This window comes from Perca fluviatilis, chromosome 12 (genome assembly GCF_010015445.1).
Source record: "Perca fluviatilis chromosome 12, GENO_Pfluv_1.0, whole genome shotgun sequence".
Lineage (NCBI taxonomy): Eukaryota > Metazoa > Chordata > Actinopteri > Perciformes > Percidae > Perca > Perca fluviatilis.
The window spans coordinates 29030078-29050356 of NC_053123.1; the positions used below are offsets into that span (position 1 = coordinate 29030078).

The window sequence follows — 20279 nt, forward strand, 5'->3', positions numbered from 1 at the left end:
GAGAAAGGATAGAGACTTCCTGTTTGTGGAATGAGAAGGGTTCAGGTCAAGTTCAGATGATTTGAGATATGGAGTTGCCTTGTATACAATAGAAACATCACACAGCCTCTAAACCACACTTTTCAACCACCTTGAGTCTCCATATTATTAAGTGACCTGATCCCACCCTACACCTTTTGAGGTGAGCAAACACAGCTGCTATACAAATACCAGGCAGCTGCTAGCTAACCTGTGGACATGAACTACATGACTCTGTGTTGTTTTCTTTACACCAGTGGGCTTATTTCACCCAAAGATGAGTTTACAGAGTGCTGAGTGTGTGATGTGGCTGTGTCAGGGCAGAAAGTGGGACATGACACTATACCTACACCCATCCGATTGCTCGGAGGAAGGAAGTCTTGACAAGAGGAGAAACCCAACCCCGGCTGTTATTTTCTGTCCCAACATGAGCACGTTTGTCTGGCATTTTCCTCATATTTACCCAATCCCAGCAGCCGTCCTCAACACTGTCTGTTCTAGAGGTCGACCGATCCAGGGCCAGTATCGGCAGCAATTGTTATTAATTAATGAGACCGATAATGGATATTTGGACCCGGTATGCATTTACAGAAGAAATTACATTTTTTAGTCAAAATGAACTTAAAGTGACTACATGTAACTTTTTAATGTTTCTGAAGCTCTGTCATTTTTCATACAATGATCTTAAATGATCTGTAACAGCAAACGAGAGTAAAAGTATTTTGCTATTTTTACAACAAACAGTTAATATTTTCTGTGGTTACTTTAGGACCTGCCTGCTGTTAGTCATAACCCAGACAGGACAGGTAACATACAATCCAGAGCAAGAAACTGTAATCCAGAGAATTAAAAGAGGTGGAACAGCTATGACTTAAAATGGACAATTTTTTTTTCTAAAGTATCTCTCAACCCAAAAAGCCAAAAACAGCTAAAGAAACATTACGATATAGCTTATAAATACAGGCAAGTAGGCATAGAATAAATATATATTGATATATAGCTGGTCTGATTGATGGTTTGGTACAAATAGGTCGAGAGCATCTGTCAGTGCAAAGTTTTTTTTTAAATAACTACTGTGCGGTTAATACAATATTGCACTGTACAGTATATGCATTAGTTACTCCGTTTATCTGTATGTTAAAAACATTAATACAGTTTACAGGACTTGTATGGTTCTAGGGAATTGTTTTCATGAGGATTCTTTTTATATTTTTTTGATTGAAATAGTTCCTCCTGAAAAACAGGACAAACAAATATTAGCCTACATGACACAAAGTAACAGGATATAAACACAGAAAAAAACTATCTACGGTCATAAAATAGTCAAGGCTAGGGCTCAATGCTAACTTTTTAAGTGGTTGCCAGCTTGGCAACCACACATCAGCTTTTGGTTGCCGAAATTGACAATACGGTTGCCATGTTTTAAACTGCCTATATTTGGCGCAAATAATTTCTTATATGACTACCACACATTTTAATAATGAAACAATGAGATAAGGGCTTGCAATATAATTTCCCATCCCTCTCAAATAGGGGTGCAATGGATCACAAAACTCACTGATCGGAACACGGTTTTGAGTCATTGATGGGATCAATTTTCAGATCAGCACAAAAAAGGGGAGAATTTAAAGAATTATTAAAAATGTAATCACAATAACTTTTAACAATAATTACTTCTTTTACCAGTAAATCACTGTTAAAAGACAAAAACGGATGAGAAAAGGGTATTTTATAATAACTTTGAATGCACCAAAAGGTTTACCAGTTTAAAGTAAACGCAACCTTTATTCACGTCGGTCTGTCTTGTGACCATAGTGCCAGTTTGTGTCTTTAAGCTCATAGCTTTAGCGGCAGACTGTTGTACGTACCGCTGTTGGAATCCATTACATTGAAATACAGTCACACTACACCGTTTAACTGTCAGCATTTTAACCGTGTTTAATCTAGCTAATGGTAGGCTAACGTTACCTGCTGCCAAGTGTAACGTGTTAGTAGTGTTTACTAGCGTGACATGCAGCGATGTTTCTGTTGCCTCGAACGTCTGTTTCGGAGCATCAGAGAGCAGTGCAGACATTTAAGTGGCACTGTAATAAGGCACCAAAATCCGCGTTGCTATTCCGTTCTGTAGATACCGGGCACCGGTGCCATATGAGCACCGTATTTTAACATGCGGCGTTAACTCCTAATTTCCACTGGTTGTGGAATGGCACCACTGCGGAATAGCTCCGTGCTTATGGAGCTAAATTAGGGCCAAATGTTTTGTTAATTTGAAAAAAATATATATAGTTGAAAAACTAAAGCTTGAACTTGAAAATTTTAGTTTTGGTCAAAACTTGGAAAAAATAAAACCATGTATTCAAACTAAAAATAAGTGTACCAATTTTTCTTTCAGTTTGAATAAAATTTAGATTCAATTCTGGAATTATTTTGAATAAATTATAAATTTTCATTTTTATATTTCTTTTCAGTTCCACATTTCATGTTTTCAGATTCAAAACTTATTTTTTTTACGGCTTCAAATCTTTTTTTTCGGTTTCAAATCTTTTTTTTCGGTTTTAGATCTGTTTTTTACTTTCAGATCATTTATTTTCGGTTTCAGACTTTTGGCCCTGATTTTGCGTAGGGGGCGTGGCTTCAACTCAGAGGGGCGTGGCATTATGAGTGACAGCCTAACAAAGAAGGCAGATGACTCCTCTGTCATGTTGCCTTCAGGAAATGGTGTTACTGTGAGAACTATGACTGAATGCTTTCTATCCACTATATACATGTGCTTTTTACTTAACAAACTGATACCAGTGACAAAGTTCCATTTAAAAAATTGTTTTGAACACATGGTACCAATTACACTATAAGGGCAATAAACTGTGCCAGATTGTGCAGTTCAGCAGGAACACTTGGTACACTTATTTTTAGTTTGAATACATGGTTTTATTTTTTCCAAGTTTTGACCAAAACTTACATTTTCAAGTTCAAGCTTTAGTTTTTCAATTATATATATTTTTTTCAAATTAACAAAACATTTGGCCCCGATTTAGCTCCATACGTGCTCTGCCGTCCGTCAATACCCACCAGGTCCGGATTTGTTGCGGAACGGCTGTGACCATGACTGACAGCTGATGTCACAAGGACCCACGAGATCTCGCAAATTCACGTAGAATTGAACCACAAAACCAACAACAGTTAGTTTCCATCCAGAGGAGTAGAGGGGAAACAACTCTGTGCTGTGTTTTCAAGGTGTAGTGCAGGGAAATATGATCTGCCGTGAGCACGGTGTATAATAATAGAAGCTCTGCGTATCTGCTCTGGAGGGCTGTGGACCGCCGGAGCTGGGACACAGACGGAACGCAGCCATTCTGCAGTCAGTGGAAATACACGCATTAACTTTAATGGAAACCTATTGACTCTGCCACCGTATTGCTTTGGCCCGTGACACCGTGACAGTGATAAAGTTACCCGGTTTAGCTCATGATACATCCAAAGTAGACTAAGTTACCGTATGCAACACTTAAAATGAATTCAATATGGTAATATAGCCTACTTTGGAGGTCTCGTGAGCATTAAGAGTTTGTTGTAGCTTTGAATTTGAATGCAACGATGCATCTGTAACATATTCTCTTATTGTAAATGAATGATTTCTGTCAGAGCAAAACATTCATCGCAACTATATGCCCCACCGGTAACACTAACACTACCACTTGTGTCCAAAGAGGCCGCTAGAATCAACACAAACTGAAAGTTACGCATAGCCACTTTAAATTACATTTTGAAATGTTACAAACTCCAACACAAAAGCTTGTTTAAATGATTTAAACAATTAGGTTATAAAACTGAAACTCTAAACATAATACACAGTCAATACAATAAAAACAAAAATAGCTTCCTGAAGTCTAAACATGCTAACGGTGTATTGCAAGTGTTGCAGACTGCTTACATACAGAGCTGTAGCGCAGCCAAAGTAGTGCACTTTTTAATAATTAACTTTATTGGTTATCGGTCAAATAAAACACCGATACGGATAATCTGCAAATTGCCAAAATATCTGCCCCGATAATGGGGCCAGGACGATAACTGGTCGATCCCAAGTCTGTTCAATGGCGAGCTCATGGTTTTTTCTTCGAGGTTGCCTTGACTTTAACCGATGAAATTATGCGGCTACAAATTTGCAAATCTGACTGCTGAAATAGTGCAGCGTTTCACCCAAACACCACGTACAGAAGTATTGCAAAAGGCTAAAAAGAAAAGCACACAGCAGACAGTAACACGTGGCTCTGTACTCCAGATCCTTGGATCCGAAATAAAAACAATGACTGAGGTTTACGTGCCACATTTTAACTTTACAAAGCTGTAGAAAGAGTGAGGTAAGCACGGTTGCATATTCTCATCTATTATGGTTCAGAGATCAAAACTGTAACAGGGGGGGAGGCAATATTCTCTGCTTTGAAGCTCTAACTAGAAGCGCTTGATCCTCCGAAGATAAACTCAAGTCTTGCACCAAAAGCAAATATTCCACCACTGCAGCACCTGCTGTTCTTGGCACGAACATCCTGTGTTTGGATCTGGATCTCCCGAGACAAAAAAAGGGCATTTCAAGACCGATATGTCACAACCTGGGCAAGGCCTGTCCCGTTCCAAATGTGTTGTCTAACATTGTTAAGGTCTGCTCCAAGATCACTGGAGTCCTGCAGAAAGACCTCAGCTCTCTGTGGAAGGAACGAGTGGTTCAGAAAGCTAATCATATATAGGATTGGGCATCGATAATGGAGTCCTACTTGGAATCGTTCCAATAATTATGATTCCATCAGAATCGTTTCTTTAGGGCGCCCGGATAGCTCAGTTGGTAGAGCGGGCTCCCATATATAGAGGTTTACTCCTCTACGCAGCGGGCCCGGGTTCGACTCTGACCTGCGGCCCGTTGCTAATAAAGTTTTCTTATAAATCTTCTTCTGATAAACACAGCCTTCCTGTGTCTAGATTTGGGGTGACGCTTTTTTTTTTTTTTTTTTTTAAATCAACTAATTAATTCAGGAAATATCACACTGTAAATACATCACATGAACTGGACCAATGAAAAAGCCACTACAATGTGTAACTAAAGGAAGCCAGGCATAAACTCCACTGTTACAGGCTGTTTAAATTGACCAATGCCTACAGACTATGGCAGAGAAACAGAAGTTAAAAGAATATGTAAACACACGTATGGTTGGCCTGTTGTCAATCACGTACCAATGTAAAACATTGGTACGTGATTGCACACTGACACTGACACTGACTGCACCGATAGTTTTGGTCTCTGCAGGGAAATCCGCCAAATCCAGCAGCAAAACTCATCAACTTCCCCAGCTTTGAACTTCAATACCCACAATTCTCTTCTTCAAAAATCAGATACTCAATTCAAATTCTCAGACAGGCTTGCTGCGAGCATATCACTCCGCCCAAGTACTATATTCTTCCGCCTGAGAATATAGTTCCCGGTTTGTTTACAGATAGAAGATGGCTGTGTCTCATGTTACGTTGTTTTTTGTACACGCTGTGACTCTACAAATCACAACATGTAAATAGGAACATGTTGGCGTTATTTTGTCACTTATTCGGAGCAGTAGGATTACTGGAACCATTCACCTGCCTGTTCTGTTATGGGCTGATGCCGCTGGAGACGTCAGACAGCGTTACAGCACGCACAGAGATGAGAAGAGTATGTATCGACTTGTCTAACTCTGGGGGTTACGGTGAATAAGATAAATTCCCAATAAGTCAGCATGTTCCTTTAAGGGGGGATTAAAGTGGAGTCTTTGTTTTTTGACTTCAGTCCAGCATAAAACACAAGCTGATACAGGAAGAGCCTACGTCACATGTCGCCTGGATTCCCCCCTCCACTTCAGCGCGGGAAGCTTAACAAGATAACGAGGGACACAATTAAATTTACTGGAAATGTGATTTGCGAGGAGGCCTGTTCACCCAATCACGTGGCTGGTTGGGACAACTGGTGAGCTAGTGGAGAAGCACAGGGGGGCGAAAACTTGGGAGGAAGTAGTAGTAATATAGAGGACATTTGGGGAAGACGGGGGGGAAAGGAAAGAAGGAAGAGATGATTCTGAACGCATTGAGTAAATACCTCAACACACAGTTGGGTGAGTGATGTAATTATTTAAACAGACAGACTCAGACACCCACGATGCACCACAGGAGGCTGTTCCTGCCTGTGGCCATCAAACTATACAACTCCTCCCTCTGAGTGTTATACGCTCAGGGCCCCATCTTGCACCCGGCGCAGCGCAAAGCCCGACGCAAGTGTCTTTGCTGTCTTGCTTTCCCGTCCAGCGCCCATCTTTGCGCCCATGGGCGTGCTGGTCGTACAGGGAGGTGTGTTCAGGTGCATTCTGGGCGTATTGCTATCTTGAGGCAGCGGGAAGTGATTGCGCCATTGACCAACAAAAACCTGGTCAATAGCGCAGCATTTCATTGTTATTTTAACAGTGAACTAGTAAAATGCGCCTAGGCTCGTGCACAGCGTGCACACACTATGCCTGTTATACACACACACACACACACACACACACAGGGAAGCGCAGCAGCACACAAACATGCAAAAAACTACAAATAAAAATATTACGGTGCAAATCCTCCATCATAACAGCAATGCGCCAAGGTACTAATAAGCCTGGCTTTTAAAGGAAATGGGAGATGACCCTCTGATTGGTTGATTGCATGTTACGCCCAAAACACACCTATGAATTAGTGAAGACACTAAGTACAACCCTTTTGAATTTTTCACGGCCACATGCACTAACATGCATACGTGGCCGGACCGGCTATCAAAAAAAAGAACCGAGAAGCTTGGATAACAACACGCCCAGAGGGACTGCTCATTACTCCCCTATATCTTTACAAAGAAAATATTAGTTTGCTGCTATTTTAAAGTTCTGAATGTCGAGTACAGCCCCTTTAAGAAGGCACAGTGCAATTAATCAGTTTCGGCTCCATGTAATCAGGAACACATTGATTTTGCACTGACGTTTTGCAAGTAAACTGTTATTTTGTCTTGTGTTCTGAATGAGAAAAAAAAAAAAAGTTCAAATGGGTAAAATATTAAGGGGGAAATTTCACAGTTCAAGGCGTTTCCACTGGTGATTTGTTTAAGTGTTTTTTTTAACTTTAATAAACGCAACGTTTCCTAACGTCAATGAGAAATTGTGTTAAATAATCTTGATTTCAATACTGACCAACATAACTGTGATTATGATCCTTTCCATAATTGAGCAGCCCTAACAGAGACTATACTTTCTGCGATGCCTTAAAAAAAATAAAAAATACCCAACATCCACAAAAACCCTGGTCAATTTCTTTTTTTTTTAAGATTATTTTTTGGGGCTTTTCCCTTTATTACAGTGACAGTGGATAGACATGAAAGGTGGGAGAGAGATGGGGATGACACGCAGCAAAGGGCCGCAGGTCGGATTCGAACCTTGGCCGCTGCAGGACTCGGCCAACATGGGGCGCACGCTCTTACTGGGTGAGCTAGAGGCCGCCCCAACCCTGGTCAATTTCTATCAGACTACCATGGAGACCATCCTTACTGGTAGCATACCGGTGTGGTGTACGGTTGTATAATTCTGTTTAGGTGCAAGAATATTTCTTTAAATGACATTTTGAAAAGGTTATTTTGTTAACCAAAACGCTAAGAGAGCTTAGCAACGACGCCGTTCGTGCGCAAAACCTCCTGACACATGGAGGCGAAGCTGCCACGGCTCTGCAAGCAGTGAAAACTCGCTTTCTCAGGGGAATTTATTTCCTCAACAGACTACAAATACCATCAGTACAGATTGGACAGCCACAAAACTGTATCTTAAAAGAGACTTTCACGAGCATTTTCCTCATCATAAAAAAAAGCAAAAAACCCCATGGATGATGGAATTCTTATGACCGCCTTAAATTCAATTAACTGCGCAAAACCCCATGAAGACCATACAAAACAACATATAATCGAATTAAAATGCTTCTAGTTTGTTTGGAGAAATTATTTTCCCGGCGGTATGTTGGCGTGGACTTGGTTTCATTCATTCGATCAGTGGTCGTACATTTCCGCCGTGTAACAGTGAAAAGGACGCCGGCTTAACTACGTACACTCCAGATAGCATTTCTCCTCCTGCCAGTTCACTTCTTTCACGGCCTGCAGTTTCACAGGCCTCCTCCTGCCTCCTTTTGTGGGAGGTCATTGAGATGCAGCATCAGGCTCGACGGCGAGCTCACACAGGCACAGTGACTGACACCTGGGCCGCGGCCTGGGCCGTATCGCCCAGCACAGACTGGCAAGTTTGGCACCCAGCGGACTGAGCCGCTCTCTCCGGCTCCTTTCACTGCTGAGGATAAAAAGACATGAGCAAGGCCCATCACCCGAGAGCCCCTCCCCACTCTATTCAGTGCTGTTGTTCTGCCTCAACTCCTTCACCACCCGTTCCCATCCCGAAACCGTCCCAGGAGTATAATGCAGCCGAGTGAAGAGCACGGGTGGTGGTGGTGGGGTTGGGAGAAGAATTTCACCACGCTGAAGTTCTCTGTGTGACAGCATGTACGAAGCTGCCCCCTTGCCAGCATTTTTCAATAGATGCAGGACTCAATACTAATCTTAATTGAAGCCTGTATAGAATACGAAGTGACCACCACAGAGAGGTCTGTGCAAAATGCAAAGCAATTAAGATGTACGGTCATCCTGTGTCGCCTGACCTCTGCTTTTGTTCACAGAAGACAGCAACTGAGAAGGCTTACAGCCAAGGAAAACACAGCAGTCTTCAAACATTCAATATATTATTCGGGCATACTAGACGTACTCTAATAACTGGTATCACAAAGCCAGCTATCACCTTGCCTAACTTTGAATTTCCCAATTCAACTACGAATGCCAATCACATGAAACAGGCAGAGATTTTTTTTTTGTTAATCATGAAGCCAATTACATGCCACATCATCTGTGGTTACATGGACAATATTTCTTCAACCCGAACCTGAAATTATTCTTATTATTAGAGATCCCAGCTTCCGTGTTTTCACATGGACGCTAAATGAAGTGGTCCGATAAGATGTTTGTTGACATGCCCCAAAGCATTTAATCAGAATATAACTTATTTTTTTTTTTTTTTATTGCACAAAGCGGCTACGGCTGCTGTAAAGCGTCTAATTTGCTGGGAATATTAAAGAAGATGTGGGATTTTTTTCAACTTTATTGAATGAAAAAAAAAAAAAAGACGACAGTTCAGTGGATTCCCGCTTCGCTCAACTCCACTCAACAACTCCTCGCTTTGAGCTTGTTGATTGTTCAACAATCCTTAAATCCTTTAAGGTCTCCAACAAAAAAGTAGTATCAGTCACAGACCAGTTTTGTTTTGCTCCCAGAAGTAACGTCACCGAATGTATATATTCCAACTGGGATTAAGCGTTTTGGTGGTCATTAAACTAATATTTTCCTATTGAACGGATTATCAAAAGGTTTACACCACCCCTCTCTACCCAACTGAAAATTCCTTGCATTTTTATTCTAAACAGGATATTTTTCTGGTTATCAGTGGAATATCAGAGACTGGGCCGACAGTGCCAAAGGACAAAAGTCCTGAGACACGTCTGAGGACACGTTTAGATATAAAACCAAAATGGTTTTATAAAATGCACGGGGCTGTGTTAATGTGGGCATGTTGCTACTGTACATGTACCAGCGAGCAGATCCAGAAAGTCCAGTTTGAGTAACCGATCTATGAGCCGGAACGCGTATCAGACACCAAAACCCTGCACAGCTGTTTATAATGTTTTCTCAAGTCTGGGAAATGATCACAGGAGTAATCCAACTTCATCCTCGGCCTTGATGGTTGTGAGGCAAAAGGTCAGGCCTGCCCCCACTGCTAAAAAAAAAAAAAATCCTAAAAAGGAAACACTGCGATATAAGCAGTTAAAAATACAATTTGAGATCCACACCTACGGGATAAACAAAAAGATTGGTAGGGAGAGTATCAAAGTGTGTGTGTCCTGGAGTGAACCTCACACACTCAACAGACTCAGTCAGTCAAAGTGACTTTCATTACTGTGGCTACTTTTCAGGTGCCAACACTGTCTCTGTGGTTACAGTAAGAGCAATAAAAAAAAAAATAAAAAAAAAATAGAAAGCCTCCCCCATCTCGGTTGGATTTCACCAGACAGGAACTCCCTTTAAGAGGATTCAAGGGTCACACAGTGTTTGCTGCCAAGACTGCCAAGTCACAACTTGTTTTCTTTAGTCATTGCCTGTGGTTATTAACAACTCTTTAAGCGGAGCAGAAGGATTAGGGCTGGACGACATGACCTAAAAATCTATTTTGCCACATTATTCACACAAAAAAAAGTCACATACGTGTTTGTTTTTCCAGGACAACGCCATAGCCTGAACAGCTCATCGGTCAAAATCAAAAATTATAATGCGTCTTGACAGGCCACTGCTCTCAGAAAATCATTTAGCAAAAACATAGTCATGGAATAATCGCATTCATTCGAAGACAGGCATCCTGAAGATGACAAGCACGGTAAGTCATTTCCCCAAGATCGTAAAGCCACTGATAAAGACTGTAAAGTCACAAAGGACTAAAATGGTGTAGCTGAAGACAACCAGGCTGCTGCAATACTACAGGCTGCAAAAAACATTCATTCCTATGGCAATAACCCAGTTAAATGAGATGTAAGGAGGGGTATGACTGACTTCATTTATTTATGACATTAAGCCTTTTAGTGAAGAGCAACATACTGCTTTTTATTGTATTCTATGTATTGATGTGTGTAGGTTATGTGTTACATAAACAGTGCTGTAGATGTCTGGTTCAATGTTTGTGTTGTGGATTACGTGTCAATATGCCTGTACTGGACAACAAATTGCCTCTTTTCTAAGTCTAAGTCTAAGTGAGAGAGAGAGGAGAAGAGCGTGGGCCGGGACTCACAGTGTCTCCTATCTTCAAGTCGGCACACTTCCTGAGGCCTGGCAGCGGCTTTCCATCCTGGCAGGTGGCGGTGAAGGAAAGGCTGATGTCCTCTGGGTGATCCCACACCGACAGCTCCACTTTAGAGCGGATGTTCTGAGGAGAACACACCCAGGAGCACACAGAGATTGTTGGTACAGGTTACTGACTCAGGGTTTTTTTTTTTTTTTTTTTTTTTTTAAAACAAAATTACTTTTGGCGCATGGTGAAATAAATCCTTTCAGGCTTCTCGGCAGGATTTCTAGCAGTTACCACTGTGCACATAAAACATTTGACTGTGTCCTGAGCCTAGAGCCACATCACTATTGACGCCTCCCACGCAGGCATTTATACTAAAGCCACCTCAGTGTATCTTTTCAGGCCTGTAACTGTTGTAACTGAGTAACCGCGTGGAAAAGAGTGAAACACGGAGAATGTGTTGCCTTGGTTAGGCACATTTTTATAGTTAATCTTACCAAAACCGCAAGCGCTGTGCATGGAGGCAGGTTGTGCGTGTGTGTGGATGTGAAAACAGCCACGGCTGTTTGCAATGCCAGCTGCGTGCGGCTCTGTGCAACATGTGCGGACCTAATCTGTAGTCACTCATGGCACATTTACTGCACCGTAACTGTGCCAAGGATAAATCACATGGATAAGCATGCCCTCATGGGCTCGCGCTCTCACACACACACACACACACACACACACACACACACACACACACACACACACACACACACACACACACACACTTACACTTTTCTGACCGTTAACACGATCACGGCAAGGCCCGTAACAATTATAGGAGAACGGTTTTAATTGTCGATTCTTTTACGTAACTGTGGTTTCTTTGTTTAACCGAAATTAATTGCTAGCATTAGCTAAGGTTTTAAGGCGTAGGACTGGTAACTGTTGATTTTGTTTCGATAGGCCAAATTGTAATTATATAAGTGATTATTGGTCTGACTTATATATTTGTATTATCTAAATTTGTAGTTGTTGGCACTTGACCCTATACACGTTCACAGCACCAAAAAAGTCAGGGGGCGGGGGGAATACAGTTAGAAAAAAATGTTTGATGATAATAAAGAGTCCTTTATCTCATTGGCTGTGTACTTGTGTTATTACATGATCTGGGTCACATGACCGTGACATACACAACAGGTGTATCCTGGAATTCATTCAAAACTTGAATTTGTTTAACCCTTATGTTGTCTTTGTGTGTCCCCCGCTGCAACTTTTTGTTTTTCTGGGTCACACTTTTAAATTAAAACTTGTTTTTCCAACACTGGTCAACTTTATCCACACTTTGTTGTAGTATTTTTTTCACGATTGGTCTTTTTTTTGTTTTAGCGTTTTTTAAAGCGTTTTATTCCCCCACGATTTTTTTTGGGATGTTTTTGTCGATTTTTTACTTTTTTTTCACTTTTTTTCATCATTTAAGCTTTTTTCCCCCAAGTTTGTTTTTAATCACTTTTAAAAAATAAAAAAAAGTTTACACGTTCTTTTATCAATTTTTTTTCACCCAACTGAAAGTAGTGAACTGATCATTAATTTTACTTGTAAAGAGTAATGGTTGTACGGAACCATCTACATTATTTTTTTGGACAATTTGGTTGAAAGAAACCCAAATTTCTGACATAGAAACTTTTTGAAAATGGGTCAAATTTGACCCGAGGACAACAAGAGGGTTAAAAAAAGTGATAAATAAATACATTTATTAATACATTTTGACTGAAAGAGACCATTTTATTGTTAATCGCAGTTATTTCTGAGACAACTGTGGAATTGATGCAGCTGCTCTAATCGCAGAAAGGAGCAGCTTTGTGCCACAGTCAAACTTGAAGAAAAATGAAGCCGGTTACACAACGTAACCTTGCAGTGTTTGGCAAAGCCTATCCAGCTAACAGCCCCAGAGTAGTGGATATAATGTGGCAGCTGGAATGTTAATAAGGCCGGGAGTCAAAGCGCTTCATTCGAGCTCACTCCCACATGCTGAGCGTGTCAAGTCTGCGTTTGTTTCAGTCGCAGAGAAAGAACACACCACCACGGGGCCAAAACAAGATGCAGTTCCTCCTGACTGAGGCAAGGAAAAATCTGTACAGCCACCCACACAGGAAATCATTTCGGGAAAGGTTGCCTACACGCAGTTCAGTTCAGCAACTTTGGTTTAAAAAAAAAAAAAACACACAGAGATTAATCACGTAAGACAGGCAATCAGATGAACTTCAGGCCTCAGTTTAGGGGCCAGACAGAGAAAAGTGGGCAATGCTAGAGAATAATATAATAATAATAATAATAATAATAATAATAATAATAATAACACATCACACATTATCCAAGAGCGTTTTTCCATTACATGGTACCTGCTCGACTCGACTCTACTCGCCTTTTTTGGTTTTCCATTATTCAAAAAAGGTGCCTGGTAACAGGTACTATTTTTTATTATCACCTCCGTCGAGGTTCCAGGTGAGCTGAGGCGATACCAAAAGGAGACGTGAAAACCTGCAGACCATTGATTGGTCGGAGAGAATCGTCACTAATCACTGCGTCATCATTGCTAGCGACAGACGGGGGGGGGCGTGAACAAACACGCCATTTTTTTTGCTGCCTCCAGCTCCTTTTGAATCAAAATGTGTCTTCTGGCTGAGGCGACAGCCACATGCCGAGAGTCAAAAACCACACACCTTCGACGTTCTGTGTGTGTGTGTTGCGTTAGGTCACGGCAGTTTCCGGCGGCGGCGCTATGACGACCAGCCACGCTCACCTCAGGCATGAGGCGGTACTAAATCTGCAATGGAGAAAGGATGACGGGGCACTGCGGCCGTGCCGAGCCGAGCTGGCACTAGCAGTGGGTAAGCGCCATAAGTGTGTATGTGGGTCAATTTCTAACCTCCATCTTTAATGTAGAGTCCTTTATATGTCTAGCTGATCTAATTCACCTCCAGACAGCTCAAACTGCTGCGGTAAGATTTAACACATGTTGAATCTTACAGCCATTTAAACCCAAATATAACTATCTTTAAGAAGTTTAAAAAGATTGGTTGATATGTCAGTCCTAAAATGACCAGGGACCACATCACCAGTCTTTTTCAGAGGCCGGGGGGAAGTTACATTTTCCAGTAATTCGCTAGAAAGAAGAAGAAGAAAAAAAAAAAAGGAAAAGTCTGAAAAAGTAAACATAAGTTTTCTACCAGAAATATGTTTTTTTTTCCTGGTTCCCTTTAAAATGCTTTGCCCAAACCCAAAGATGTTCAACACATTTGAGTGGCTAAAACAGAGTGATTAGTAACTTACAGGATCACTAATTGTGGATTACTTTCCTGTTGATCGACTAATAGATTCAATCGACTAATGGTTTTCTATCCGACAAAGAATCCAATTTGCTACAAAGTCAGCTGTTAAAACCACTTCAGCACCCCCCCCCCCTGTCCTGTCCCACCGAAACGAGAACTCCAGCTTGGTGCTCATTAACAGTGTCACAGTACTGGGAAGAATTTGCTTCCTTTTCCTCCCCCTCTCCTTATCTTTCTTCTCAAATCCCTCTTTGTCTCTTTTACTTGACGCTCACAAACACGCACGCGCACAAACAGGAAACCGACCCACCGACAGTCACACCGCCGCAGCTTTTCAATTACTCACGTTGTAAGCTGCGACGATCAGCTGAATGACATTCTTGGAGTCCTGGTCCAGGATTTCGACTGTAGTACCAGGTATGAGTGCAGTAAAATCCTTTGGCAGGGAAGAAATAAGAGGCAGCATTAGTGACCTGACTGTACAGTGTAGTTAACAGGAAAAGTAGGTGTACTTTAAGAATAAATGATCAAAATCCTTAATCATAAGTACCTTATAAATAACGTACAGCCGTTTTGTCACTGCAAAGATGAGAAAGATGTTATTTTCCGCCAGTTTCTCCCCCAGAAGAGCCAGAGAGGGGTAGTCCTGTAGAGAGAGAGAGAGAGAGAGATGGCAAGAGGCCTTTATGGGTGCTTTATGGGTGCTTTCATCCACACATACGGAGTATAGAGCTCACAGTCAGGGAGCAAGCTAACGGATGCTGATGCTCTTCTGACCCCGGTGTGGTGTTTACATTGCTCTGCGGGCCCTGTGAACCCAGATAAATGTTTTTTGCTTTCTTCTTTTAGACAAGAGCTCTTTTTAAAAAATAAAAATCACATTTCAGCGTCACAGTGAGAGTCTGAGAGCATTCCAGATTTGCACTTTGAGATGTGGTTATTTTCATTGGGTTCGTTTTAGTCCCCACTGACATTTTTTTTGTTAAAAAATAAATAAATAAACTTCCAGTGATCACTTATAAATCCAGCGCTCTCAGTCAAAAACAGAAATGTGGAACTGTGTGTCCCACAAAGAGAAAGAGAAAGCATTGCGACTTGTTTAAAGCATCACAGGACTGGGGTTAAAAGGTAAATTATTTCCTTTTATAAACAGAATTTCTACACCGTTAGCTCTTCAGTCTATCAATCAGGCTTTTAATGTTGTGCTTTTTGTGGAAAATAAATCGGGATCGATTAAATAGGAGCACAGTGCTGTCCACGTGATATTCATCGGTTATTATAGCATTAGTCATGTGGCATGTGAACTAAGTAAGTCAGCCTTTCATTCTTTTCGGGCTAACAAAAACAATCCATTGGCTCCTGATTAGCATTATCATATCATATCATATATGTGTCGATTGGAAGAGTTTGGTTGAAAATGTGGAGCAGAGATTTTTTTTTCTTTTAAAAGAGAAATATGTACCTCTGCATGCTCCTGAGCTGTGTATTTAAGTCAACAGTCTATTCAGGAGTTTTACTGGCAGCCTCCAGGTGTGGCCGTCTATACTGGCCCTTCCCTCGGCAATTACCCCCGCTGGCTGGTGCTATTAATAAGCATGTGTTCTTCTTCAAGCTGCCAGGTTGACTAAGAATTCAAAAAATGCCTCATTTTACTTCAGCTGAATTCACTTGAGCCTCTCTTTGAAATAAAGACGGATTTAGCAAACATATTGGACGTCAAATGAACTCAAATCCAGGAATCAATGCTTAGATGAGGGCCAAGTGGAGCCAGTAATCCACAAAAAGAATAAATAAATAAATAAAAAGGTAGCAAGTTCAACAAATCAGAGGATCTTTTAGTCATTCTTTAAGTAAACACTGGACATTCCAATGTCCCTTAACAGTTGTGTTTTTGTACGGAAAAGTATCTGAGGTTTATTGAACAATGGCAATGAGTGTTACAGCAAGTTCCAGGTTTCAACTTAGACAATTTAAAGCTGCAGAGTGAATTTCTTGCTATAAAATATCTATATAAAAGATAATTCCACTTAGGTTTAAAATTTAAAAATGAGTAGCTAGTACAAAGTTGACATAGGACTGTTTTATGCATCGTGTTGCTGAAAAATAACAGTGCTCCTCTTTTTCTCTTAAGGATACTAGTTAATGTATGTTTTATTACCTCCACCAAGGAGGTTATGTTTGACGTTGGTTTGTGTGTGTCTTTGTCCGTCGGTCCGTCAGCAGGATTAAAGAAAAGCTACCGGCCCCGATTTTCAAGAAACATGATTGGTGGAAGGGCCAATGGGAAGATCCCAATACATTTTGGGAGTGAAACTGAATCAAAGGGCGGATACACAAATTATTTTTCACTTTCGTTAACATTGCCGGATGGGGTGCTGCATTCATGTGGTGTTGGAATAATCGGTGACATTGACATTGTGAGATAGGACGTGCCTTGGTGGAGATCTGTGATCTTCGAGTTTCATAAAAGTCTATTAATTTGTTAAAATATTAGCGATTCACCAAAACAAGTTCCTTCCCGAGGCTATTTAGCAGAGGCGCCGTGGCTCCGTCCGGCGCTTAGCATCGCCCACGACGATTGCAATTGGTTTAAAGAAATGCCAATAAACCTGAGCACGTTTTTTTTCTCCCATCCCGGGAATGCTGTGTGGATTAGCCAGACCCTCCTCCGCATTGCTGTGGAGGAAGGTCTGGCAATACGAGACTACCTTCGGTATATAAAAAAAAAACAAAAAAAAACACTGCTCTGTTTGTGAGCAAAACAGAAAGGGCAGCTCTTCTTACCATCTTTTCGGAAGCGCTGTACTCATTGTCCTCATTGAGGTGACACTGTCCATCGTGCGGCTGGACGAGGCCTCCCAGCCTGCCGTCCAGAGCAAGGTGAGGGACATCGTCTGTGGCGAACACCAGCAGGTGGTAGGCCTCCTTCCTCCAACCTATCTCCTCCTGTTTACAGGGTACAGCAGAATAGGAACTGAGTTTTTGTATCCTACTTGCATATGCTGTAAGGTTAATCTAATCCTGTTACTGTTATTTGATCTGATTATTAGTAGGGATGCACCGAATCCAGATTTTTTGGGGTTCGGCCGAATACCGAATCCACTGGTTAAGATTCTACTGAATCCGAATACCGAATCCTACTCCCATCCTCAGTTCGTTAACACAGTAAACACATTAATGAAGTAAACAACGTCCACAGCAGTGTATTTTTGTCCTTTCCTGTCCTTCCTTTGCCGTACCTGAAGTTCCTTTCGGATGTTTCATATGCAAAAACAGCGGCGATGTTGTGTATAACAAATCAGCATATGCAAATTGAACATGTAGCTGGACTTGAATCTCCTTCTGTAGGAGCCATATGAGTTGTTGTCCTCCAAGCCACAAGGCCTAGACTGGCTTGGGTAATTTAAGTTCCTGTATTGATGCAAACAGGTGTTGTTAATTGAAGAAGAGGAGTGCTCGGCTTATGTTGTTTATGGGACTTTATATGACTTATTATTTATTGTAAATGAACGCTATAAGGACGCAGAAAAAAAAAAAACTACGCAAAATGCATTCTATTGGAAAGGACTGGATATCATTTTGTCTGAGTACACGTTAGAAACAATAATTGCAATTAGCAACCAGTAGCGGCTAAGTATAGGACTTAGTCACTACACCTTCTTTTGACTGAAAGTACTGCCTAACAACACTTCTTTTGCTCACGAGTTCCATTTTCACTTTCTCACAGCCTACTGCATTGAACGCTCCACTTACGTAAACACCTTCCCGTAGTGCAAGCGTAGGGTTCGGTGGGAAAAAAATTCCACTATTTCAACAAATCCGAAGCCAAATCTTGGATTCGGTGCATCCCTGATTATTAGGAATGCACCAAAGGATGATTTGGAAGAGCCCGTATGTGTGGAGGCATTCCAATTACAGAGGACGGAAACAACTTATCAACACATATAGTAAACGGCTTTCTACCCTACCCTAAAAAGTCATTATCACTTTCCACAAGCTCCACAATCACCGATCCAAACACTCACAAAACAGTGAGAGTGTAACAGCTAGTTTTCTGCCGCAGTTCCATTCCTGGCCATTATCAATAGGAAACATCAGGCAAGGGCAAAGTGAGCAATTGACAGAGCGTTGACTAACGCGTAACATTTCAGCCACTGAAGAGAGGGATTTTGTAATCCTTCAGTTCATTATGTGGCCTGGAAAGTATACAATGGAGCTGTGGATGCCCCTATCAAAGGCCTCTTTCAAGAGGAACTTTAGCAAGGGTTTAGCAAAAGAGAAAATATGTTGTGTGAGAAGGCTGAGCTTCACACACACCGAGAACCATTTCCTGTGATTTGGGAAAGCAGTTATGTTGCAGGGAAATAAACTGTGCTCAACTCGTAGACAAAGCCAGCGAAAACTTAAGTCAAAATCATCTCTACTAGGATTTTTACAAAATAAAAAGATGATGAATCAATATTGTCTGCTTCTAGAATTCCCCCTAGTAAGATAGATATATGTGTGTACGTGTGTTTGTTGTGTTATGGTTGTCTAAGCTACTGGATGCCTAAAATTTCCTTCAGGAAGAATAAAGTATCCATCCATCCATCCATCTATCTATGCTGCATAACAGCAAATTTGCTTTTCTCCCATTAAATAAATAAATAAATAAATATATATATATATATATTTTTTACTACCATTTTTTTTCGACCTTCGACCCTATTTTCCTATGTTTTTGTGTCTAAGTGACTGATGGGAACAACAATCTTTGACTTATGTCCAGTATTAAGCGAGATCGCTGCAGTCGGCAGCGGTGAAACAGGCTGCATTGTAAGTTAACAGGGCAATTATCCAGCTTGTATTTATGTTCACAAAAGTGCTGTTTTGCTGCTGACGGACTGATTATTATTCTAAGTGTCTGACAACATTATGGAAAGGATTTCTAAGGAGGATGACCTTCCTGTTAAAGAATAAGATCCTTTTTTAAACATAAAAACATCCGCGAAGTTGACATTCAATTGGTTTGGGATGTCTTTGTAATGACAATTTGACATTAACCAGGATGACATTACCAGAGGATGTATTTGTCATGACAACTTGACATTACATTTCTTTGGAGTGTCCTTATTAAGACAACTTGACATTAAACAGGATGGCATTATGTCAAGATGTCATTACAAAGACATCATCTGGTAATGCCATCCTGGTTAATGTCAAGTTGTCGTTACAAAGACATCGCAAACAAATTGAATGTCAACTTGTCGTGACCAAGACTACTTCTGGTAATGTCACTTTGATTAATGTCAAGTTGTCATAATCAAGACAACCCAAACAATGTCAACTTGTCATGACGAAAACCAAATGACACTTAATGACAGAAGTCATAAACGTTAATGACTTGTTTATAAGGTTTATGACACGTTCATGACAGTGTCACGTCATAGTTATGACAGTGTCATGTCACGATTATGTCGATACCTTCATGTAAAGTGTTACCAAATAAACACATAGTTTACCAATTTACATGTGAAAATACGTTTGCTCTATACACGCTAAAAGTATTGCTTTTTTAAATGGAGTCTGGTGGGTTTAGCGCTAGTGACCTCAGAGCGGTTTCTGGTTAAACAGAAAGGTCTCAAAGAGGTTTTAAAAAGGTCTATCTCTGTAGGGATAATTTCCATAATGTTGTCAGACACTTAGAATATTAATCTGAGCCTATCAGTGGAAAAAACAGCACTTTTAGTGGACAAAATTGACGATGCACATTTGCCCCATAGGGCTACAGTGCAGCCCGGTCTGTGGCTGCCGGTTACAGTGTTCACGCTTAATATTGGACCAATTTCAAAGATTGCTTACTTACACACAAAAACATAGGAAAATAGGGTTCAGGTTGAGGAAAAAAAACAAACAGTAATTACGCTCTAATTCCATTTATTTATTCTATATTCATGTGCTAACCTTGAAATTAAAATGCAGACCTGACTTACACTCAATTTAAAAAAAAAAAAAAACA

General features: G+C 40.9%; 1 protein-coding gene across 1 annotated transcript in view; it reads right to left on the reverse strand.

The window, feature by feature from the left end:
• The window catches only part of itgb5 (integrin, beta 5), a 70839-nt gene that overhangs the window by 45393 nt on the left and 5167 nt on the right, over positions 1–20279 (reverse strand). The window contains exons 6-9 of the mRNA XM_039817930.1: positions 17066–17227; positions 14832–14927; positions 14628–14717; positions 10968–11102 (exon numbers count right to left, since the gene is read on the reverse strand). Coding sequence (XP_039673864.1) covers positions 10968–11102; positions 14628–14717; positions 14832–14927; positions 17066–17227 — 483 coding nt within the window. The remainder of the gene's footprint in view (positions 1–10967; positions 11103–14627; positions 14718–14831; positions 14928–17065; positions 17228–20279) is intronic.